The sequence below is a fragment of the Scleropages formosus genome, chromosome 15, assembly GCF_900964775.1.
Source record: "Scleropages formosus chromosome 15, fSclFor1.1, whole genome shotgun sequence".
Classification (NCBI taxonomy): domain Eukaryota; kingdom Metazoa; phylum Chordata; class Actinopteri; order Osteoglossiformes; family Osteoglossidae; genus Scleropages; species Scleropages formosus.
Window position 1 is genome coordinate 23,711,746 of NC_041820.1, and position 26,677 is coordinate 23,738,422.

At 44.6% G+C, this 26,677-nt stretch overlaps 1 protein-coding gene across 3 annotated transcripts in view; it reads right to left on the minus strand.

Annotated features, from left to right (window-relative positions):
* The window catches only part of mdga2a (MAM domain containing glycosylphosphatidylinositol anchor 2a), a 240,961-nt gene that overhangs the window by 43,219 nt on the left and 171,065 nt on the right, over positions 1–26,677 (minus strand). For all 3 annotated transcript variants that reach the window (XM_018764196.2, XM_018764195.2, XM_018764194.2), the window contains exons 9-10: positions 24,074–24,343; positions 8,307–8,455 (exon numbers count right to left, since the gene is read on the minus strand). In XM_018764196.2, the coding sequence (XP_018619712.1) occupies positions 8,307–8,455; positions 24,074–24,343 (419 nt within the window). The remainder of the gene's footprint in view (positions 1–8,306; positions 8,456–24,073; positions 24,344–26,677) is intronic.

Genomic DNA, 26,677 nt, shown 5'->3' on the forward strand with positions numbered 1-26,677 from the left:
AAGTAGCCATGCTCATTTTAGGAATCACTGTGAGAAGAACCCCTGTAAAGTGAAATATTCTTCCTGGTTACCTGCAGCAATAACTAACAGCAAGGCAGATCATGACGCATGATTAGCCATTACTTTTGACAGATTCCAGAGAGGGAAAGGAAAGGGGGAGGGTCACTGTGTACTTAGTGTTGACTTTCAGCACCAGTGGGTGGCCGACAGCAATGACAAATCTGACAAGGAATAAATCAAGCTGCGTGATGTCATTATGAACAGGCGAGGACCCTGGTGGTAGCAGCTGAGTGGTGACATGTGTGAAGGTGATGGGAGGTGAGACGGAAGGGCGAATTAAGCATCGAGCACAGGTTGGGATTGGCTCTGAATCCTGGGAAGCAATAAATATGACGGAAGTGTGGGCTGACTGGGGGGGGTGACTATATGCATGGGAACAGTTGTGCTGGTGACTGCCATTGACATTATACTTCCCTGTTCCAAGTAGCAGTGGCATTATTTCCCATCAGCCTTTGTCTTGCCTCCTGGATGCTAATGAGACCCACTTTTGATGATAAGAAGGCAAATCTGGTTCAGATTATAGTTTGTACTCAGTTCTGGAACCCTGTTCCTTTCTTTCAAAGACTTTGAAAGCTTGAAGTGACTACAGTTCCAGCTCCTCAAAAATGAAAACAACAAACCACGTGAGTTAGAAAGACACCACACCTGCTCTACAGACAGAAAGCATGGCAGAATTATTCTTTAATCATAACATGCTGTGCCTTCCCGTGACCAATTATAGGTCATACGAAATGACATTGTGATAGTAGAAAAATTCAATAATGAGCACTGAATGCCAATAAAGTGTGGTGAATTATCTCATTTAATGCAGAGCTCATGGCTTGCATGTACCCATGGCTGAGTTAAGCTACTCCCAGTACTAAAGGTTGGATGAATATGGCTGATACACTTGTCCATAACGTTCCAGACTCTGCAGTGGCCTTTCTTGGGCAGCACTAACTGATGTATATTTTTGAGATCCTTAAATTACAACATCACAATGAATGATACAAGGAAACCTTTCTTACCTATAATAGAAATCATTTTGTTTAGAGAAAATAATTTCAATAAAGCAGTGCCCAAATGTGGGTTTTTTTCTTCAGAAAACATTTGTTAGCATTTTTCCTAATTATTACTAGCTGTGAACACAAAGCAGTTGTCAGCTATAATTAAGAACAAACCTTCAAGCTGCCTAGTAGCACTCACCAAAGAGAACAGAAGACATATTTTCCAGGTAGTAAAGAAGGTCCTTGAAATTAAAAGGCAAAATAAACCAAGATGTGCCTTAGTCCTTGAGTGTGTGCCTTGTGGAATTGCATGCTTTCTTCTGTTCTTGCCTTTTCCACAGGCAACAATTTGCTGTTTCTTTTATTTTATCCTTCCAAAACAATGAGAGCCCTCAAAATAAAGGCCCCTATAACAATCCCAGAGGGCAAAATAAGACAAAATGCTTTTCCTTTCAATGACAAGGATTGAAAGACAATATTTATTGCCTGAGCAGCAACATGTAGAAGAAACTTGAGAAAAGCTTTCTGAGAGGTGCCCGGTAATCAAGAGGCTGCAGAAGAGATGGAGAGCAAGGTTATGGAAAGCATCAGCTTAGATAATTCAACATGAACCTGGGCCAGGTTAGCAGTGCAGTGGAGGTACTCAAAATGCCATCAACGCTCGGTTACTCAAAGAGTGGAAGGCCAGCAGAAGCAAGGTGAAGCTTTCGTTCCCACTCATAAAGGTAAAAGACCAGAAAGGGAGGAGGGAGCACAGTAAAGTAAGCAAGGAAACTGTAGAACTTAATCGTAAGAAGGTGGGACAGTCATCAAGCACAGCCATTACCATAAAAGAACTGCTGCAGGTCACGGAGGCAGATGTGACAATGCCGAGTTAGGGATTCTGCTCACACAATTTGACAGTCTCCTAATTTGCTTTCAGACCATTGCTTGTGCTTGGACCTGCTGGCTGATTTTCGCACAACAGAGACCACGGGAACGCCTCTATGCTTGTTAAATATTGACCGGCACTAAGGATTCTCAATGCTCCTAGTAATATTGCTCAGTGATCTTAAATCTGGAACTCATTTCGACAATCCAGTAAGATCCAAAACAGCTAATGCTTAAAAAACAAAAATAAATCAGTTTACTCATTAAGCTGATACAACTTACAATTATTTACCCATTTATACAGCTGGGTAACTTTCACAGGAGCCATTTTGGGTATGTACCTTGTTCAAGGGTACTACATATGGAGGTGGGATTCAGACCTGCAAGCTTAAGTCCAAAGGCAGCAGCTATAACCGCTATGCAACCTGCTGTCCCTCAAGCAAAAGTTATAATAATAATAATAATCATAGTAATAATTCTAATAATAATAATAATAATAATAATAATAATAATAATAAAAAGGAGAAGAATAAGAAGAAGAAGAAGAAGAAGAAGAAGAAGAAGAAGAAGAAGAAGAAGAAAGTTCTAGGACTAGCACTGTATGTGCACCACATGGGAGCCGATCTTGGGAATTATTCACTATGCCATGTGTTTCATTCATATATGAAATCATGTTTGCTCGATTTGTAACTGAACAAATTTTTATATGAAATAAAAAAAAGTTCAACACGGGTTGTCGTTTTACTGCATGAGTCCATCGGAAGTACATGTGCAAATGCTTAATTGACTTTCTTTGAGGACCCCACCCCCCATAGCAGAGCATGACCTTGACATTCGGCTGAACAAATATCCTTCCTGCTGAGGTTTTTTGGATAGCTAAGTAAATACTGAAGACTGCCAGCCAAATACTAGGGAAACATGTCAAAAATGTCCCATGAATTATTTGTGTAGTTGAAGCATACAGATGGTTTGTAATTTTCACAACTGAGTAAGAAAATTAGATACAATGACATTTTATTTAGTAGCTACTGTACAACTGCAACCAGAATGTGCAGATGGGTGTATGAGGCCCTAGGGACACGGCTCTGTCCTCTGGTTAACATGTGAGAATGATCTGAACTGGTGCATGCTGGGTAAATATTCCACACTATTTATAGCACAGTGACAGTGTCACAGAGCACAGGCTATAGCTGTGGGAATTAAGTGATGATGCTGAAGGAAAAGAGTCAAACCATTATGCACATGTATGGTTCCTTTTCTTCACTGCAAGCTTTCCCTTGTTTCTGCAGAACTACTAGTGTACATATTCTATTTCAATAAATTCTTAGATGTTCAGAATATTATGCTTCCTATGCCAAACACAATGTATGACTTGAGTTGCATGGTGTTCAAACAGAAGCAGTTCCTGTGTGTCGGCTAATTCAATTCTAAAAGTAATACATTTATGGACTTGCCAACATGGCACGACATCTCCAAGACGTAATCTTTCATGACACAAACGTATCTCAGTGGTCTGTTCAAAAAACAGTACAAGCAAACATCCCATAATATACTGTACAAGATAAAGCAGGAGAACAGAAAAGGGATGAAAATCTAATGCAAGATAGTCTGATCATCTTTGCTTTTTGCTGTGTGGCAGTTCAGTGAAGTGAGCAAGTTGCTCCAGTGTTTTCACTGACACCTCTGAACTCGGCCAGCTCTTCAGGAGTTCACAAAAGTTGTGTGAAGCGGACATCCCACGTTAGGATGAGTTGGACGGAGCCTTATATTATGATAGCACGCAACAGTACAGGCAGTATCCAGATCACGAACGAGTTCTGTTAGTCAGGTACAGTTCATGTCTAACGCCAGTTAGTAAAATATTTGCCTTAGTGTATAGTATATGCATAAACAAACATTAAAGAAACACTTCCGGATACATGATAACATCTTTAACATAATAATAATACTAATAATGATGATGAATATAATAACTTTTAATAGAGAGAGAGACACAGAAAGAGATAATAAATGTTACTACAGCATTTATAATAAAGAGAGAAAGACATAGAGACAGAGCTTCTTACATGCTCCATTATTTTTGTGTCTTTTAAAAGTGTTCCGATCCTTGACTGACTGTAGCCTAACGCTTTTGCAATGTTCGTTGGCATTTCACCTTTTTCCAATCGCTTTATTATTTACACTTTAGTTTCAACTGTGATCGTTTTCCTTTTCTTTGATGCATCACAGTAACTTGCATCACATTTATGCTTTAGTGCCATGGTTACGAGAGTAAAAACAAAAAAAAACTTAAAGCCAAATATAGTAACACACACGAGACCCTGTTAACAGCAATGTGAAAAGAAGAAAGATTTTTCCCGGCCTTGGGCTCAAACGCCCTGCCGACGAACCGCTCTATACTCAGGTCCTGTATAGTTACATGTTTTCATATGAACTAGTCCCTTAAATTAGACAGTGTTTCCAACATACAACAGCCAGAATTTTCCCTGACCTGAACCTATAACACTTGGTTTACTAGTCCTAACCCACTTTACTAATCTCAGTTTTGTTCTGCACAACCAGCTATGTGGCAGCTCTGCAGAAGATTGCTATCCCTCATGTACGTGTTGCTCTAATGCACCATGACAGTTGGAAAAATGACCAGTGCAATCTACACATGAGGGAGACTGGGATTTGGTGACAATGGTGAAGGCAAGAATATAAAGACAAGATAACAATGGTGCCTTTGGAAAAATCTTGCATTGTTGGGGTGCTGTAGGAATTGTGCATTTACCTAAATGTTCAAGTCTGGACTCAGTGGGCCAAATCAAACCTATTCTTTTCAATTCTTCTCCACTGCATTACCTAACTGAACATTTAATTGAACACTTTACCCAGAGGATCAATCAGCTCCTGTTATGTTAACATTGTATATTCCATTTTGTGTTGAAATATAATTATGATCCAAATATAATTCCTTCCACGCCATCTTCCTCTTTGCTTTCTTCTCTTCTTGAAATGTATCTATATTTTTTTTTTAAATTTATATTGTTGCCTTGTCCGTGTAACCTTTTCAGTTGCGGAAAAGATGATTCTCCACCAAGCTTATTATGTTCAAAGAGAGGGACACTGGAACATGCTGTCAGCAGCAGAAGAAGTGAGGGGTGCTATCGTTGGCACCATGACTAGGTGCTTAAGGCTGAAGCAGAGTCTATCAGTGTGGAGAATGTACACAGTAGGACCTCCCGACTGGAAAAGCAGGCCAAAGTATTTTTCAGGAAGGATAAAAGCGTACAATCAGCAGCCAGTACCAGTCCAAGCTGAGAGCATGAGACTGGCAGTTGATCAGCAACTAGACTTCTGATCACCATCACCGTGGTGTCTCTAAGACTGAATACTGTTCTATTGTATGAAGCTTCTAGTCAAGTAATGGTGTTTGAGATTACAGTCTCATGGGAAGAATGCAGGAAGGAGGCAAATGAGAAGAAAAAGAAGAAATGAGGAGGTGGTGCAGGAGTGCCTTTTGAAAGGCTGGAGATTAATGTATGCCCATTGAAGTAGGTTATAGGGACTTTGCAGGGAAGTCACTGTATACGGCTTATAGCGTGTTGCTCATAAAAGCTGTTACTGAGGCTGCAGATAGGGAATCTAGAGGTCTGTAGATCAGAAGACGTGACCACAGGGTTCAATGTTACCCTACCTGAATACAGGCTGGGGTCTGATCAACCCTCATCACGTTGCCATGGTAAGGGAGTCTGATGTTGAAAGACCCAAGACACCCAGTGACCCTAGGTTACATAAGTGATGATGTGTTCAAATGCATTGCAAGACTTCTGACATAAATAGCATCTTTCTATCATTAGAGGATTACACTTAGCCCTTATATAATGCAGGAAGCAGCACCCTCTTGTGTGCCGGCATACGACTAGATCGAAGGTAAGCACGCACAGTACAATATCATATGTGGACTACATGTAGTAGTCTTTTTTTTTTTTTTTTAAATGAAATTTATGCTTTAGAGAAATGTAAAAAATATATATATATGAATATATAAATTGACTAGGCATATGTCTAATTAAAGCATATAATATGTCCAACATTTATTAGAGAATTGTGTAATTTTTTGTGTTATTTTTTGTGTTTGCAACAAATGCAAAGGAAATGAGAAGGCTTGGCTCTGTAACAAGCGGGGGAGGAGGAATCCAACATAGGCAAATTTCGGCTTATGTAAGGGGTTGAAGAACAGTCTATTTGCGCAAGTTGAGGGGTGTCTGTACTTGTTCACTTATTTATTGAAGAAAATGACCCAGTGTTACATATCTGTATGAAAGTAAGTGAACCTTTGCTCTCACTAACTGCTGTGACCGCCTTGTGTAGCAATAATTGCAACTAAAGGTTTCCAGTAACTGTTGACAAGTCCTGAACATCTGCTTGGAGGAATTTTAGCCCATTCCTCCTTACAGAACAGCTTCAACTCAGGGATGTAGGTGAGCTTCCTTGCATGAACTGCCTGCTTCAGGTCCTTCTACAACATTTATATGGGATTAAAGTCAGGAATTTGACTCGGCCATTCTAAAACATTAATTTTCTGCTGCTTTAAACATTCTTTGGTTGAACGACTTGTGTGTTTAGGGTGGTTAGCTTCCTGCATGACCCACCTTCTCCTGAGTTTCAGTTCACAGATGAATACCCTGACATTTTCCTGTAGAATTTGCTAATAGAATTCAGAATTCATAGTTCCATCAATGATGGCAAGCTGTTCTGGTCCAGAGGTCCAAACCATGATACTGCCACCACCATGTTTCACAGATGGAATAAGGTTGTTATGCTGGAATGCAGTGTTTGCCTTTTGTCAAACATAACACTTCTCATTCAAGCCAAAAATTTCTTTTCAGGTCTCATCTGTCCACAGAACATCATTCTTCCAATAGCCTTCTGGCTTATCCACGTGGTCTTTAGCAAGTTGTAGATGGGCAGAAGCGTTCTTTTTGGAGAGTAGTGGCTTTTTCCTTACAACCCTGCCATGCACACCATTGTTCAGTATTCTCCTGATGGTGGACTAATGAACACTGAGATTAGCCAATGCAAGAGAGGCCTTTCGTTCCTTACATGTTACCCTGGGTTTCTTTGTGACCTCCTGGACTATTCATTACACGTCTTGCTGTTGGTGTGATCTTTGTTGGTCGACTCTTCCTGGGGAGGGTAACAATGGTGTATAATTTCCTCCATTTGTACACATTATGCCTGGCAGTGGAGTTTTGGAGTCCAAATTCTTTAGAAATGGATTTCTAACCTTTTTCAGCCTGGTGAGCATCAGCAGCTTATTTTCTGAGGTCCTTGGAAATCTCCTTTGTTGAAGTCATGACACACTTCTACTATCCTGTGTTGTGAAGGTCAGACATTGACAGTAAAGCCCCAGATTTCTGTTATTTAAATAAGGGAGGGCCTCCCTCACTCATCCCTGATGGTCATCCCATTGACTGAAACACCTCACTCTAATTTCCCCCTTCAAATGAACTGATAATCCTACAGGTTTACATGCTTTTGCCACATACAGATATGTAACATTGGATCATTTTCCTCAATTAATATATTAACAAGTATAATGTTTGTGCCTCCTTTGTTTAATTGAGTTCCCTATCTAGTTTTAGGATTTTCATGAAAATCTGATCACATTTTAGGCAGAAATAGAGAAAATTTAAAGGTTTCACAAACTTTCAAGAACCACTGCATATACCCTTTCTTTATACAATGGACCGATTATTCAGTTCAAAGGCATCTTTGCCCATCGAATGGTTATTTACTTCTGTTGTGAGTATTTTATTCACTACAATGGCTTGCATCAGACACTTATATGAAACATTCTTGAACAAAAATACACACTTGTCTCAAAAACATAAAGTTTTGCCACTTAGCGGTGTCACTGTTTTCCTTAAGTTTATTAAGATGGATACATTTCTTCCACAAGAAAACCAACTATTTCTTAGTAATGCTACACAAAGCCTCTAATAGCACAGTGCATGTGTGCTTTGTAGAGTGAAATATGATGGGTGTAGTGGTTTCAAAATATTGAAGTGAATTAGAATTTCTGAATAAGCTCTTTAAGACAAAATCAGTGAAAGGAGTAATATCACACAAACCTAATACAAACTGCAACATCACCGATCAATGTTTTCCTTTTTAAAAAAGAACTTTGAGACAGTTAATCTTGGATTGTCGCCAAGTAAAATAACAGCAGCAAATGTGCAAGTTTCTTTTGTAGACATGAAAGCCCTGATAGCACTGGTGATCTCCCGGTAACGCAGATGTGAGAGTTCGACTTCCACCCCTAAGAGAGCCGGAGACTTCACCTTGAGCACAATGCTCCTAATTAAGGACAGGAAGACAAAAAGGGAGACAACATGCTCTTACCTGGCGGATTCCCAGGCGGTAGGCCATGATGCGGTCCACCGCGTTGGGGTTCATCTGGGTCCACTGCAGCTTGTAAGAGTAGACGCGAGGCCGGTTCTGCCACAGTGGGCTGTAGGTGTCATAGTAGAACTCCGGAGCGTAGGCTTTCCCTGCAGATATAAAGACCATGAGACCATGAGTTCTCACTAAGCAGACCAAAGATAGACAGAGCAACCCTAACATAACACAGCAGGTAGTGTAGAGGTTACAGCTGTTACATTGCAGTCTGAAGGTCCTTGGTTTGGGCTTGAATCACTGCTCTTGCTGTAACCTCCTTGAGCTAAAGTTCATACTTACTCAGCTGATACAGTACAATGCCCTGTTGAATAGTTCTGTAAACAACTGTATGTTGCTTAGTGCACGCTCTCTGGTGGGTCTGACCCCCCCATGTTGCCGGGTTAGGCTCCCGTTTGTCGCAACCTCGATTGAGACAAGCGGTTTCAGCCAGTGTGTGTGTGTACTATTTAAAACTGTACTGCACAAAAGTAAGCCTACCTATATAAGAGTAAGGATTATAACACACACACATTTTCAGAGCCGCTTATCCTATACGGGGTCACAGGGAACCGGAGCCTAACCCGGCAACACAGGGCGTAAGGCTGGAGGGGACACACCCAGGACGGGACGCCAGTCCGTCGCAAGACACCCCAAGCGGGACTCGAACCCCAGACCCACCGGAGAGAAGAACTGTGGCCCAACCCACTGCGCCACCGCACCCCCTAGGATTATAACCTTAAGGATTAAAACCTTTTATAACCTGCAGTGTAGTATCAAAAAATATTAAATATATTTTGAATTATAGATTATCTACACTGGCTTCAAACATTGCAAAATCTAGTGGTTAAAGATTTCAACTTTTGATCTCAAGATGGCTGGTTCAGGTCTCACCATGGAACTTGTTGCTGTACCAGAGGTCTCACCCTTAAATAGCTACAGTAAAATACGCAAGATAAATTTGTCAGCCAAACATAAATAATTTTGTGTTTTCAACAGACAGCAGATATAGGAGTGAAGGTTCCACATCCACTAATTTTATGCATCTAATAATAATAATAATAATAATAATAATAATGATAATAATAATAATGAAAGCCAGAAGTATGAGCACTACAGTACCTCTTACGAAGGTGACCCACAATTTGTAAATCATCTGGTCAACAGAAGTCAGTGAAAATTGAAGATTTAACTTTGTTAAATTTGAATTTTATGGTTATGGCAAGTTCCTGTTTTCTGAGAGCCACAGCTGCAAATTTGTCATTTAGAGAGGCATCTGCTTAATGCTATAGCATGTAGGAGTAAGTCAACAGGCATCATAATGATTCCACAGAAATTATTCAGCAGCATAGGAAAAGGGGGCTGTCGACCCAGCTGGGAGGCCTGCCTTTGTAGAGACAAATCTATTTGGGAACATGACAGTACTCTTTCAGTCCCAAAGTGAAACCTCTTCTGTGCAGTTGCTGGTTTGGTACACAACATCAGACTTTATTACACCTCATACAGAAAGGGAAAACTTTCAAAACTGAATGAAATCATTCTGATGAATAAAAAAATTGTATACAGGTTTACAAATAATGGAGTCACTGTGCAGTGCTCTTTGGAACCAGTGAAGAGCAATTACTAGTATAGTATGTATGTAGATCCCCCCCCAATTCTTTTAGTCTCAAAATATTTCACACTTGTATTTTTTTAACCTTGAAATAATGCTACTAAACTTGCCTCACTGATAGAGAATGTGCAGACAGAGGTGTATATTTTAATTTTTATATGTTCCTGTATCCCCTCCGTGAACCGCCACCTTACCGTGGTGGAGGGGTTTGAGTGCCTGAATGACTCCAGGAGCTATGTTGCCTGGGGCTATATACCCCTGGTAGGGTCTCCCATGGCAAACAGGTCTTGGATGACAGATGAGACAAAGTGCGGTTCAAAAGCCCCTTATGAAGAAACTAAAACCAAGGCTTTCGTTTACCCCGCCCGGTATGGGGTCACCGGGGCCCCACCCTGGAGCCAGGCCTTGGGGGGGGGCTCGCATGCGAGCGCCTGGTGGCCATGTCTATGCCCACGGGGCCTGGTCGGGCTCAGCCCTTAGCCATGACGTGGAGCCGCTCTTCGGTGGGCTCACCACCTGCCGGAGAGACCATAAGGGGCCGGTGCATTGTGATTTGGGCATTGGTCAGGGCCAAGTGCCTGGCCAACCCAAACCTTGGGCGCCAACTCTGGTTTTTGGGACTTGGAATGTCACCTCACTGGCGGGGAAGGAGCCTGAGCTGGTGCGGGAGGTTGAGAGATACCGTTTAGATATAGTCGGGCTCACTTCCACTCACAGCTTGGGTTCTGGAACCACTCTACTCGATCGAGGGTGGACTCTCCACTATTCTGGCGTTGCCCAGGGTGAGAGGCGGCGGGCAGGTGTGGGCTTATTAATAGCCCCGCAGTTTAGCTGCCATGTGTTGGAGTCTACCCCGGTGAATGAGAGGGTCATCTCCCTGCGCTTTCGGGTCAGGGAACGGTCTCTCACTGTCGTTTGTGCTTATGCGCCTAGCGACAGTGTAGAGTACCCGGCCTTTTTGGAGTCCCTGGAGGGTGTGCTGGAAAGCGCTCCCACTGGGGACTCTGTTGTTCTACTGGGGGACTTTAACGCCCACGTGGGCAGCGACAGTGACACCTGGAGGGGCGTGATTGGGAGGAACGGCCTCCCTGATCTGAACCCGAGCGGTGAGTTGTTATTGGATTTCTGTGCTAGTCACGGTTTATCCATAACAAACACCATGTTCATGTATAAGGGTGTCCACCAGTGCACTTGGCACCAGGACACCCTAGGTCGGAGGTCGATGATCGACTTTGTAGTCGTTTCTTCTGATCTTCGGCCATATGTCTTGGACACTCGGGTGAAGAGAGGGGCTGAGCTGTCAACTGATCACCACCTGGTGGTGAGTTGGATTCGATGGCGGGGGAAAAAGCTGAACAGACCTGGCAAGCCCAAACGTATAGTGAGGGTCTGTTGGGAACGTTTGGCGGAGGCCCCTGTCAGAGGGGTCTTCAACTCCCACCTCCGACAGAGCTTCAACCAGGTCCCGAGGGAGGTGGGGGACATTGAGTCTGAATGGACTATGTTCCATGCCTCCATTGTCGGGGCGGCGGTTCGGAGCTGCGGCCATAAGGTCTCCGGCACCTGTCACGGTGGCAATCCCCGAACACGGTGGTGGACACCGGAGGTAAGGGATGCAGTCAAACTGAAGAAGGAGTTCTATCGGGCCTGGCTGGCTCATGGGACCCCTGAAGCAGCTGACAGGTACCAACGGGCCAAACGGAACGTGGCTCTGGCAGTCGCCGCGGCAAAAACTCGGGCTTGGGAGGAGTTCGGTGAGGCCATGGAAGAAAACTTTCGGTCGGCCTCAAAGAGATTCTGGCAAACCGTCCGGCGACTCAGAGGGGGGAAGCGGTGTTCCACAAACACTGTTTACAGTGGAAGTGGTGCACTGCTGACCTCAGCTGAGGATGTCCTCGGGCGGTGGAAGGAGTACTTTGAGGATCTCCTTAATCCCTCTGACACGCCTTCTGTAGAGGAAGCTGAGGCCGGGGACTCTGAGGGGGACTTGTCCATTACCCTGGCTGAAGTTGCTGAGGTAGTCAAAAAACTCCTCGGTGGCAAGGCTCCGGGGGTGGATGAGATCCGCCCCAAGTTTCTAAAGTCTCTGAATGTTGTGGGGCTGTTTTGGCTGACACGCCTCTGCAGCATCGCGTGGAGCTCAGGAACGGTGCCTCTGGACTGGCAGACCGGGGTGGTGGTCCCTCTTTTTAAGAAGGGGGACAGGAGATTGTGTTCCAACTACAGGGGGATCACACTCCTTAGCCTCCCTGGGAAAGTCTATGCCAGGGTACTGGAAAGGAGAATCCGACCGATAGTCGAACCTCGGATTCAGGAGGAGCAATGCGGTTTTCGCCCTGGCCGTGGAACACTGGACCAGCTCTATACCCTCACTAGGGTGTTGGAGGGTTCGTGGGAGTTTGCCCAACCAGTCCATATGTGTTTTGTGGACCTGGAGAAGGCATTCGACCGTGTCCCTCGTGGCATCCTGTGGGAGGTACTTCGGGATTATGGGGTTCGGGGCTTGCTGCTACGAGCTGTTCGTTCCCTGTATGACCGGAGCAGGAGCTTGGTTTGCATTGCTGGCAGTAAGTCAGACCTGTTCCCTGTGCATGTTGGACTCCGCCAGGGCTGCCCTTTGTCACCGATTCTGTTCATTATCTTCATGGACAGAATTCCTAGGCGCAGCCAGTGAACGGAGAGTGTCTGTTTTGGTGGCCGCAGGATCTTGTCTCTGCTTTTTGCGGACGATGTGGTCCTGTTGGCTTCATCAAATCAAGACTTGCAGCGTGCACTGGGGAGGTTTGCAGCCGAGTGCGAAGCGGCGGGGATGAGAATCAGCACCTCCAAATCCGAGGCCATGGTTCTCAGTCGGAAAAAGGTGGATTGCCCTCTCCGGGTTAGGGGGGAGCCGCTCCCTCAAGTGGAGGAGTTTAAGTATCTTGGGGTCTTGTTCACGAGTGGGGGAAAAATGGAGCGGCAGGTTGACAGACGGATCGGTGCGGCGTCTGCAGTAATGCAGTCATTGTACCATCTGTTGTGGTGAAGAGGGAGCTGAGCAGTAAGGCGAAGCTCTCAATTTACCGGTCAATCTACGTTCCTACCCTCACCTATGGTCATGAGCTCTGGATCATGACCGAAAGAATGAGATCGCGGATACAAGCGGCAGAAATGAGTTTCCTCCGCAGAGTGGCTGGGCGCACCCTTAGGGACAGGGTGAGGAGCTCAGTCACCCGGGAGAAGCTCGGAGTAGAGCTGCTGCTCCTCCGCATCGAGAGGAGCCAGTTGAGGTGGCTCGGGCATCTGTTCTGGATGCCTCCTGGACGCCTCTCTGGTGAGGTGTTCCGGGCATGTCCCACTGGGAGGAGGCCTCGCGGCAGACCCAGGACATGTTGGAGAGACTACGTCTCCCGGCTGGCCTGGGAACGCCTTGGGGTTTCCCCAGGGGAACTGGAGGAGGTGTGCGGGGAGAGGGAAGTCTGGAGGACTCTGCTCGGACTTTTGCCCCCGCGACCCGGCCCCGGATAGCGGAGGAAGATGAATGGATGGATGGATGTTCTTGTATACTGAACTGTATAAAGCCTAGTTCAGCTGTTCATACTGTGGTCTTTAAATCTAAACAAATAGATTTTTAATGTAATTTACTCTATGTTATTTTCAATGTGGCCTCTGAAATGCCAAATTAAAATGTAATGAAATAACATTTGTGACAACTCAGTATAATTTGAAGTCCTTCAGATCACACTGCTCTTTTGTCAGTCTCTCTTTGCTCTACATAATGGAGATTCAGATCTGCTGAAACACACCATGTGTTTCTCCAGCATCCATAGCAAGTTATCACTCTGGAAATAAATAACTGATGGTATGTAGTATAATTACAGTTTTTCAGAATCATTTACCCACTGAAACTGCTTTCATGAAAAATACTATAAGTAGATGTCCAAAGAAAGGGACCATGAGAACCAAAATGCAAGCACCATTCATTCACTTAGGAGATGTGTTTCTCTAAAGCAACTTACAGTGTTAAGATTATACATATTTACCCATTTATACAGGTGGGTTATCTTACTAGAGCAATTTAAGGTAAGGAGCTTGCTAAAGAGCTCTATAGCCTAAAGCAGGAATTGAACCTACAATCTCTAGCTCAAAAGGCAATAACTCTAACCACTACGCTACCAGCTGTCTCTACTTTACATATACTTGACATGCAAAAGTAACACTCGATAATATCTGATTAAGCACTGATCAAATTTCATGTGTAAAAAACTGATATTTCAGAGCTCAGGCCACCAGGTGAAAGCAATCATAGGATTAACTGTAGACTCACCAGTCAGAAACCAGTGTTTACTGTAAACAACAATGTTATGAAAAATGTTTTTCCTGACCAAAAGAAGAAAAAATGGTAGTAGTAGCCCCCCATCCACATCCCAAACCACGGTATCAGCTCCCAAAACAAAGGCTCATGTCCAAAAACCATTAACACTATTCACTTGTTTTCACACAACAGGAGTGGTAAACCACATTTCCTTACTCCTGAAGATGAAACTGCATTTGTCAGTGTGGTTCTGGTAAACAACACTATTTGGCAAAAGAAAACAGAAGAGATATAAAACAGAAAAGAATAGTGTAGGAACAGAGTAGTGCTCAATTGAATTGACCAGGTCAGTTGAAAACCATTGATCACTGAACCATTTCTATACCTCCAAAGGTACAGATTGTGGAAGAAACACGACTGTGTAGTCCCATTTGAAAGCAACAGTGAAGGAGTGAAAGGATTGGGATACCAGGATGTACAAGTCAGTTACTGAAATTTTCCACTGTAACTTTCCATACTGACACCTTTGAAACGGTAAAGTTACAGCATTAAATATTTCCCTCTGACATGGATTTCTTGGATGTTCTGCAAGAAAATGCTGTTTTACTGTTCTGTCCTTCATATACTCTGTGGTACAACCGTTTTCTAATACAGTAAGTATTTGTTCTCAGAAAATCTTTGAACCTGACTCCAGCAAAACCCCAAGAGTACATCTACGTATATTGATGAGGCTGGATTTAACAAAGCAGAGCAAATGGAGAAGAAATTTTATTGGGCAGCGGGCAACTGTGCAACTGTGCAAGTTCCAGGGCAGCATGGGGGAAATGTGACAGTGTGTGCAGGGATCAGCCAACATGGAGTCCTTCAGCATCATGCCACCTTTGGGCCCCACAACACAGATGTTCTCCATGCAACACACTGTTTTTGGCCATCCACTCAACACTGTGCTCCAACTGCTATGTAGGTCAGAAAAGCTGAGTATGTTATAATGTGAGAAATTGTGAATTTCTAACGTGGTACATCACTAATTTCATGACAACCCCTAGTGTTCCAGCGTCTTCCCTCCCCAATTCCTAAACCCTCCAGAGGAATTTTTCTGAACATGCTGATGAAAGGTCTATCAATCCATCTATCCATTTTCTTTACTACTTGTCATAGTAGGGTCGTAGTGGAAAAAGGGAGAGCAGAGAGGTCCAGCCGCTCCTGTCCCCTGCAACTTCCTCCAGCGAAGCCTGCGGGATCCCTAGGCGTTCCCAGGCAAACTGTGAAATATAATCCCTCCAGCGGGTCCTGGGTTGACCTCGGGGCCTCGTCCCAGTTAGCCGTGCCTGGTATATCTCTAAAGGGAGGTGCCCAGGGAGCATCCTTATCAGATGCCCGAACCACCTCAACTGGCTCCTCTCAATGTGGAGGAGTAGCGGGTCTACTTTGAGTTCCTCCCGGATGTCCGAACTCCTCACCCTATCACGGAGAGTGAGTCCCAACACCCTGCGGAGAAAACTCATTTCAGCTGCTTGTATCCATGATCTTATTCTTTCGGTCATTACCCAAAATTCATGATCATAGGTGATGGTAGGGACATAGATCGACCAGTAAATGGAGAGTTTTGCCTTATGATTCAGCTCCCCCTTCACTACTACTATAGTCCGGTACAGCGACCGCATTACTGCTGCCGCTGCTCCCGGTCTGCGGCTGAGCTCACGCTCTCTTCTCCAGTCACTCGTGAACAAGACCCCAAGATACTTAAACTCCTCCCCCTGGGGCAAATTCTCTCCTCTAACCTGGAGGGGGCATGCTATCCTTTTCTGTGAGAGAACCATGGACTCAGACTTTGAAGTGCTGATCCTCATCCCAACTGCTTCACACTCCACTGCAAACCGTTCCAGTGCGTGTTGAAGGCAACCACGTGACGGCGCCAAAAGGACAACATCATCTGCAAAAAACAGAGACGTCACCTGCCGACTCCCACATAGAATGCCCTCCTGACCTCGCACCTTGATAACCTGTCCATGAAGACCACAAACAGGAGTGGAGACAAGGCACAAGTTTGGTGGGGCCCAACACACACACTAAACGGGCTTGACATAATGTAGAGTATGCGGACACAGCTCTTGCTCCGTGTGTACAGGGATCGAATGGCCCGCAGCAGTGGCCCCGGCACCCCATACTCCCTAAGCACCTCCCACAGAATTTCCCGGGGAACACGGTCATAGGCCTTCTCCAAGTCCACAAAACACATGTAGATTGGATTAGCAAACTCCCATGCCCCTTTAGTTATCTGTGAGAGGGTAAAAAGCTGGTCCACTGTTCCATGGCCAGGGCAGAATCTGCATTGTTCCTCTTCAGTCCAAGGTTCAACTATTAGCCGGAGCCTCCTTTCCAGCACCCTGGCATAGACTTTCCCAGGGAGGCTGAGAAGTGCGATATCCTGATAGTTGGCACACACTCTCCGGTCCTCTTTCTTAAAGATAGAGACCACCACTCCAGTTTGCCAATCCAATAGCACTGTCCCCGAGGTCCATGCAACATTGCAGAGGCATGTCAGTCATGACAGCCCTACAACATCCAGGGCCTTGAGCAGTTCCTGGCGAATCTCACCCATCTGCGGTGCTTTGCCACTGTGGAGCTTACCAGTTACCTCAGTGACTTCCACCAGAGAAATGCACTCTGACAGCCGAAAGCCTCTGGCCATGACACCTGTAAGGGAGGCATATCTCTCAGGTTTAAGAGTTCCTCAAAGTGCTACTTCCACCTCCCGACAATGTTCCCATTAGAGGTCAGAGTTTCTCCACCCTTGCTGAGCACAGCTTGAGCAAAGTTCCTCCGACCCATCCTGAGCCGCTGGATGGTTCTCCAGAACCTCTTTGAAGCTGACCGATAATCATTTTCCATAGCTTCTACAAACTCCTCCCATGCTCTGGATTTTCTTTCTGCAACCGCAGCCGCTGCTGCCTTTTTTGCCTGCCAGTACCTGTCTGCTGTCTGCTACAGGTCCCCTTCTTCAGCTTGACGGCTTCCCTCACCACCGGTGTCTCCCAGCGGGTTCTTGGGTTGCTGCCATAACTGGCACTAACAAGCTTTTGGCCACAGCTGTGCCTGGCTGCTTCCTCAATGGGGGTTTTGAACAAGGTCTATTCAGACTCCATGTCCCCTACCTCCTCCAGGACATGGGAAAAGCTCTCCCGGAGGCGCGGGTTAAAATCATTCTGGAAAGGGTCCTCCGACAGTCATTCCCAGCACACCCTCACTAAATGCTCGGGCCTACTCCGTCTGTCCATCAGTTTTCCCCACCATCTGATTCAACTCACCAGACTATGGAGTCTGTAGGTGGGGCCCTGTCCAGAACCCCACCCACCTTCTCCAAGAAGGTTGAATACTCTGAACTGCTGTTTGGTGCATAAGAACACAACAGTCAAAGTTTTCCTCTCTGCAACCTGAAGTCACATTGAGGCGACCCTCTCGTCCACTGGGATAAACTCCAACTGTATGGCAGCCAACCGGGGGCTTGCGAGTATCCCCACACCCACCCGGCGCCTCTCACCCTGTGCAACTCCTAAGTAGGAGAGAGACCACCCCCCATCGAGGAGTGTGGTTCCAGAGCCAACACTGTGAGTGGAGGAGAGCCCAACTATATCTAGTTGGTATCTCTCAACCTCCCGCACCAGTTCCGGCTCCTTCCCCCCCACTGAGTTTACATTTCATGTGTCAAGAGCCAATTTCTGACACGAGGGGCTACGACACCACGTGCCACCCTGCCTGCTCCTGCCTGCTCCTGCCGCCTGATACACATCGCACCCAACCCTCATGTTGGACCTTGCAGGTGGTGGGCCCACCAGTTTGGCCAACCTACGTTGCCTTTTCGGGCTGAGCCCGGCTGGGTTATGTAGGTGGCCCGGCCACCAGGCGCTCGCCTAGGAACACTACCCCCAGGTCCGGCTCCAGGGGTAGGTCACAGTGACCCTATTCCAGGCAGGGTAAACGTTCTCGTTTCTATTTTCCATGGAGGTTTCTGGATCATGTTAGTCTGGATCTTCACTCCAGACCTGTTCACCTTGGGAGACCCTACCTGGAGCACACTGCTTTCGACGACATAGCTCTGGAAATCTGTAGATCACGCAAGCCCTTCCGCCATGCCAAGGCCCCAATCCAGGAAGAGGCTAATGAAAGGTCTGTGACAGAAATCCTTATGAAAGGGTAAACCGTCTATAGGCTATAGAGGAAGTGACTAGGGATATAACTGAAGAGCCGGGTTACTCGCTCACTGACACACACACACACACACACACACACAGAGGCATGACATAGGATTATCAGCATGATGTGGATGAATATTACAATCACTGGTTCTGAAATTGCTCAAATAAATACATATATATATATTTGGGGGACCATATATATGGGGGGAGCGCGGTGGTGCAGTGGGCTTCGCCAGGTCCTGCTCTCTGGCGTGTCTGGGGTTCAAATCCTGCTTGGGGTGCCTTGCGACGGACTGGCATCCTGTCCTGGGTGTGTGTCCTCCCCCTTCAGCCTTCTGCCCTGTGTTGCCGGGTTAGGCTCTGGCTCATCGTGACCCTGCTCGGGATGAGTGACTTCAGCCAGTGTGTGTGTGTGTGTATAGGTATTGGAACTATCAGTTATAGGCTGCTTTTTTAAATATCCACAGTCACTTTAAACAAAACAACTTAAATTACAGTAACAGTACTATCCATTGACCACACCAGTGTATATCAGGTATCAGGTACCATGTAAAATACTTCTTCTGTGAGACTTTTGGGCACAAAGTTAGATTTAGCAGGAAGAGAAGACCTTTTTTACTTAAAAGGGTGATTTGGATTTTGTGACCATGGAATTTGAATTTGAGAAATGTGTGTAAAATGATTGTGACAAATATCTAATAACTAATAAATAACTATGAGCAATTAATCTTTGAAAGGAAGGGAAAACGGCTCTACTCAGGCCAATACATTTTGAAATTATTATTAAGAGAGAAAAAAAGGCAAGGATACTTAGGGCACTCCATTATACAGAAAGGTTACTGGATTTATACTACCTCAGCACAGAGAATACTGTCATTGTTAATAATTGTGACAAACTGGTTATTACAAATTAATCATTCATGAGAAGCCATTAAGAAGGAGTCACATAAAGCAAAGGATGCTTTTAAAGGTTTTATGTCTGAGAAACAGATGTTTTTTTTTTTTTTTTTTTTTTTTTACTGTACTTGGTATTCGTTTTCAGGACATTTACAAGGACAGTAGAAACAGAAATTTTTCTAAAGCATTTTCAATCAATTATCTCAAATACAGAACAGTGACAAGACTACACTGGGAACAGATTTTGCAATCACATTATGGGGCTAACAGAGAAGCGCACACACACATCCCATACGGGGTTGCAGGGAACCAGAGCCGAACCCAGCAACACAGGGTGTAGGGCTGGAGGGGACACACCCAGGACAAGACACCACTTTGTCAGAAGGCACCCCAAGCAGGACTCGATCCCCAGACCCTCTGGAGAGCAGGACCCAGTCCAACCCACTGTGCCACCGTGCCCCCCACCAGAGAAGCAGCAACTGTAAAATCATCATAACACATTCATTTTGGTACTTTATTATTACGTCGTCATTGCTTAGCCACTGCAAAGTTTCACACATTCGTACAGATAGATTTTACTGAGGCTACACAGGCTAAGTACCCAGTAGAAATTTACAGTGGAAGAGTGTCTTCTTATTCCAGTTACAAGTCTGTGATTTCAAGGACAACATTAACTGCTGCCAGCAGACTGAAACTTTCATATCTGATCTGCTCCAAAGATCTACACAAGCCTTCAGCGTACCTTTACAATGCATATGTTAAATCCATCTGATGTCCTGTGATGAATGTACAGGATCTACAGGAGTAATTTTTATTATGTTGTTTTGTTCTGACATTTCTGAAGATCACTGTCCACTTCCTCTCCTAACACAAAAGAATTACTGAAGCTATATGTCCGGTAACATTAAAGTAAATTTCCAACAGTGTTATGGCCTTTATGGCAATGGTTAAACAATATTTTGCATTTGCAAGCATAAGATATCCAGTGGTACACAAAAAACCACAAGTCTGGCTGTGCATCTTGACAGGTTTTCTGAAGTTTAGCTGATCAAGAAACTGCATCCATAATTTGACTGTGTTCTTTTCATCTGCCATATACTACATGTTTTGTTATCACCTAAGGGTAAGATGAGGTCTGTGACACAGGAATGCAATAATCTTGTAGGAGACAGAATAGTAGAGCACAGACTAAATCCATCCGGGTGTCTTAATAGACTTTGCCTTAATGGTTAGCATAATTCAAAGTCACTTGACGTTGACGACAAAGACTCATGCTCGTCAGTGAATGTTTGTTTTAATGGGAAGGGAAGCAAGAAGACCATGAAGACATCGAAGCTCTGCCCTTGATCCTAAACGAATCCAATGAATTAATATCAAGCTGATCGGCCTGATGAATCGTAGCATTATATCCCTGTGTGCTACCAGCTTATTTAGTTCCTTGGTGGGCACTGCTGCCATTAATCACTCTTTGCCTCCATGACTACACTGAGTCATGTCCTCAAATTCACACGCAAATTGCGGACATTTTTTTATCTATTCAACCAGATTTCCATATGTCTTCTGATTTAGGAGCATCATTGGGTTTCTGCAATATGAGTTGAATTGATTTCTGCATATTAGACAAGGCACTTTGAGCTGTGCCATGTCAATTTTTAGGAGCAACATCATCAAGGCTACTGGAAAAAAAATCTTGATGGAAAACAAAACAACAGTTTGAATATCTAATGCAGGTGTTTTTAGGTTTTATTTTTTTCATGCAAAGGAAGTTACAAGATGGAAATGGGTGATACAAAAAGTTTAGAATAGGACACCATTTGGTCTTTTTTAAAAAATGAATGCAGTGAGCATTTCTATATTGTTACATACAGTATACTATATTCTGTATGAACTATGGAAGAGTTGCTCTGGAGGCACCGTCACATGTCTTCCGGACTCAAGTTATACTGGCACAGGAGAAACACAAACAATGTCTTCACCTTCACTTTTCCCATGGAATCTTAGCACATTACTGCAAACTTTATGGTAAAACACAGCATGAAGATAGAGTTCTTGCATTGTGTGCTAATGTTTGTTTGCTTGTTACAGGAACCCACAGCAGACACTGAAGGACGGTGGAAATCAAGGAAGGCAAGACAAGTGCACCCTTGTCACTGTGGGACATCCGTCTTACACACAGTGAACCTGAAGAGTCAATATTTCATTGCCACCACCAATGTCTCAGAAACTCGCCGCCAAACTGCCACTAAGGAACCTAACCTGACAACGTAGGACCCTGCAGGCTGGTAGGGGCACTGTTTCTAAGTGTTTACTTGTATACATTCCTGTCTCAGGCATGTCCCTGAAAGCAAGCACTAGGACACTGCTCATCCATCTATCACCAAAGCTCAACTGAGCAATGTCTTCTTCTGTCGTCACTGAGCTAGATTTGTCTTTGTTTTCAAACTTCTCATGGAGGGTGAGGGAAAAGGGTGGTCATTACTCCTGTAGCACTGATAAATCCTTTCACACAGTGAATTAACATTTGACCAAGATAATAAAAGTGCATTTTGCTGGAGCAATTGCATCCGTCGCTCAAGGGAACCCTAAAGCAGCACATGTCCGAGGACTTGAAACAGCATCCTTGGAGTTACAAAGCGTTTGTGAACATGAAGCTACCTGCTGCTCCACATACCTCACTAGCCCTGCTGTGTTTCTCTGAGAAGCCTTGCCTGTGTGTTCCTCACCTCTGACATGCCAAACCCTCTGTACCTTTGGCAGCCACCTGTGTCCAGATGGCAGAAACCAGGTCCGGGATATAATTCTATCATAGGCCTGCTGTGCACACTGGGAAATTATCTATGCAAATAAATGAGAAGATGGTGGGGAAAAATCTCTGGGAGTTACCTGTGCATCCGGAACAGGTACCTCTGATCCAGTTGCACCTCAGGTGCCTGAAATTGCCTGGCAACCATGTGGGAAATTCAAGTGGCAGCCAAAACATTTTACTCACCAGAAATAAAAAGAAGAAGCTGGTACCAGGAGAGAGGCTGGGCTGCTTATGAAGTGGCACAAAATCAAAGGGACAAATCGGCTGCCAATCTTAACTAAGCGCTCCGAGTCGCAGATAGGACAAGCGAGCTGCTGCCAACTTTCCCCGGGGCATGTCGACAAGCCCAGCGTGCCTCGATCGTGTCGCAAGTGAAAAAGGAAAAGTTGCAGGAGCACCAGCCAAATGTTTCTTGTTAATTTTTAATAACCAGTGTCCAGCGGCAGCACTGCGGTTAATGGAGAGAGAAGCTTCCCGCTCATTGGCCCCAGCGTGCAGAAATAGAAAAGTAAAGACCACCTACAAAAGTAGATACTTTAATCTCCCCATTTCCACCCCCCTGCCCTGACAACAACCTACCCATCATAATTCTCAAGCCCCTTTAAAACATTTAAATTTTTTACTTAAATAATTCATGAGTGACAAAACAAGTACAGTGTCTTTTGTGAACTGATAAGCGGCTTATTGTGTTCATGAAAGTCTACAGGCACTAACAAGGGTTTTATACCAAACGTGTTTCATTAAACCACCGGGCCAAGTGTGTCTTTTTTCCTCTAACTGTTTCCGAACAATTACCTCGGTGGAGAGTTTAATGTATTCACTCTAAGTGTATAAACAGACTCCTGAAAGGTAAGGACAATTTTAATAAAGAATGAGGGAAAATAATAGGCAGCAGGGTGATGCAGCAGGTCATTTGGGTCCAGCTTAGTATGTGTACAGTTTGCACGTTCTCCTCCTATGGTACAAAGACACGTGTTTTGGGTGACTTGGTGACTCTAACTTGCTTGTGGTGGTGGTGGGGGGGGGGGCGGTGTGTTTGTGTGTTTGTGTGTGTGTGTGTGTGTGTGTGTGTGTGTGTGTGTGTGTGTGTGTGTGTGTGTGTGTGTGTGTGTGGGCAGCAACCCTGCGATGGACTGCTATCTAGTCTAAGGTGTACCTTTCTTTGCTTGGTGATTTTTGGATGTCTCTGGACCTCCACAAACCTGACAAGGACAAGTGGTTCGTGAAAATGACTAATTGACTTCTTGGATGACAGAATCACACCCCCAAAACAGTAAGGCTCCCAAAACAGTAATCCATTCATTCATGATCTCATAACCACTTGTCCAATACAAGGTCATGGTGGTCCAGAACCTATCCTGAAAGCAAAGGGTGCGATGTAGGGTACATCCAGGATGGGAGATCAGTCTGTCACAGCGCAATTACACACTCGTTCACTCAAATGAACAAAGGCAAGTTAGAGTAACCAGTCCAACTATCTTTGGGTGGTGGGAGGGAACCAAAGCACCAGGAGCAAACCCATGCAAACATCACAAAGACAAAACAGCAATTGAAAACATGCCCAAACCCACAGCAAAGGAGGTGTAAAGCAATAGCGCTACCCACTGCAGAACTGTACAACCAGCTGAAAAAAATATAAAACATATTCCTTTACTTTGCTATTAAGATTTTTGGCTAGTAAAATTCGCCAATAAGGTCTTCCAAATATGCGGTATTTTGAACGTTTGAGCACATATTATACATACAGTGTGGCACGTGTGTGACCACCCTGTAATGAGCTGGTGCAACCACAGCCCTGACCCTGCATTTGGACAAGCAGATCTCCGTAAAGAGTGAATGGATGCACACATACATAAAACAAGGAACAGAATATATTTCAATAAAAGAAGAAAACACTGTGAATATATGAGCTGACCGAAGCACAGTTACCTGTGACAAGGAAGCTGCAGCGACCTGCCCCGGCTTCATTAATGATGTCGCAGCTGTATTCTCCGTAGCCCTCCCGGTTCAGATTTCGCACCGTGTACTCGCTCTCATCTCGGGAGTCCACCAGTCCGGCATTTAAGAGACGATTGCCCAAGCGCCACTCGTACTTGAGCACGCGATGTGGGTGGGCCCGCAGCACTCTGCAGTTCATGGAGAAGGTGCGGCTCAGGCCCTGGCGGATTTCCGTGAACACCGGCTCCACGGTGGGAGGGTCTGCAGGAGAGGACAAGTCAAAATTAATGACCATCAGGACAAAGGTAATGAACAGTCCTACACAACTCTGGTCCTCCACAACTGAATGCTGAAAAGGACAATCTAGCACATAGTGTGACTACCAAGGCGCTAGGGTTGTGACAATGACCTTTGGCGTGAAACTTAATCTCAATCTCTTTAAGAATCCCTACATAGTGTTGTAAGATCGGATGACTGAACAAATGAAAAAACTAATGAATGAAACATCATCAGTCCCAGAGGTAAATTCACATTGTTTACAGCAGCATACTAGCTACAACATGCATACACATTCTCACATAAGTAACAAAATATATAAATAAGAAGAAAAACGCTTGAATATATTTTAAGCTACAAGGTCTAGCTAAATAAGGAAACCATATTTACATGAAAACATTAAAATGCTAGAGAGGGAAAGAGTGGACTGAAGTAAGAGGAGTTAAGTGAGGTGGTGCAGGGTATGATGAAACATAGCTTAGCTACAGACAACTGGTATAACATCTCTAAACAAATTCTGCATACTTCAAAAGATCTGAGCCTCCTTAGAAAGTAGGGGGTGACTGTTCTTTCTTGTACAGGGCCTCAGTGATGCATGTCCATTACAAACTGTTGTCTAGGAACAACTCCAGATACCTCCACTTCAGCAATCCCTACGGGGAACATGGAACCCTTGAGTCTCCTGAAGTCCACGACAATTTCTTTGGCCTTTCCAGTGCTGAAAGGTAGCTGGCGGTTGTACCACTCAGCAAAATCCTTCACCAGGTTCCTGAACTCATCGTCCTACTCATCCCTGATATACTCAAATAGTGTGTTATCTGAGAAATTCTGCAGATGACATGACTTAGTGTTGTACTTAAAGTCAGAGGAAGGGAGCCAGGACTGTTAATTGAGGGCCCCCTTTGTGCTGCACATGGCCACGTCAGACCACAGCAAGGCAGCAGAATGAACTGTGGTCTGACAGTCAGGTAGTCCAGGACATCATGGATGTGTTCAACTTCATGGAACGAAGCTTCTCTCCCAGCAGCCTAAGCTATATGGTTTTGAATGCACTAGAGAAACTAAAGAACATGATCCTCAGAGTGTCTCCTGCCTTGTCCAGGTGGGAGTAAGCTCTTTCCAGCAGGTATATGATGGCCTCTTCCACTCCAGTGTGATCCTGGTATGCAGACTGGAGGGAATCCAGTGCAGTCCTTACCAGAAGCTTAAAGTGTACTGGACTGACCTCTCAAGGGTCCGCATGATATGTGAAGTTAGAGCTAGGTGCCAGTAGTCATTTAGGTCTGTTGGTCAACCTTTGTTATAAACAAGCACTGGGCAAGATTTTTTCCATATCTATGGGACCTTCGCTCACCAGGCACAGGCTCAGGTAGAACATATGAAGCAGTATCCACATAGTCATTCTGCACACATATTTAGAGCCCTATTGCCAGTGCTAATGCAGGCTGCATCCTCATTTCTCCAACAGTAACAATCTAGTGCGGTAGGGGGTTGGTTGAAATACTGGTGGGGTGGAGGTGGAAGGGGTATTAACAATGGTGGAATCAGGGAAAGAAAAGTTTGTTTCTTTGTATTTAGAGAATCTCGAAATTAATTAATCCAAGTAAACTGACTCAAGTTATGACTTTAGAAGGCACCCAGCTTCCACCATCCAGCTTTATTACTGGTTCAAAACACTACGGAAGGATTTTAAATGTTTTTCCTTAAACAAGGCAACCACCATCAGTGTTGAATAAATCCAGGTCTCTACAGAATTCAAACTTCTTGAACCAAGGATACGTTTAAATTAATACACATAGTTAAAGGGGGAGTTTACACATGAAAGTGGCAAAGACATATTGTGAGAAACCAACAGTACTGTATCTTGCCTGACAGTGTCCCATTATGCTTCATATTTAGGCACCACACTGTAAAATATCCAATGGGAAATAACCAAAATATGAGGGAGGAGCCTCTTACTAGAGACGCTCTTTTTCAGTTTGAAAGTATATGGCGTGAACAGAAAGAAATTGAGTACAAGTGGCACACTCCAGCACACTAATTCGGTTACATGTTCTCCTAATTTGCTTGACCCTTCCCTCTAAATATGGGTTTGCCTAGTGCGTCATAACTTTTTTGCGCCAAAAAAAAAAAAAAAGAAGTCTACAGAGGTGGTGGACATATGGCACAGAGGAACATGATTCACCTAACAGCAGTACAAAGGGTTTGGCCACTGAAGCATAATGAGTTGATTAGGTGGTTCATGGCTCTGAGAAGCGGAAGGGAGAAAAAAAAAAAGCAACCCAGTACTCAGCGGACTAATATGCAGTAAAGTAACAT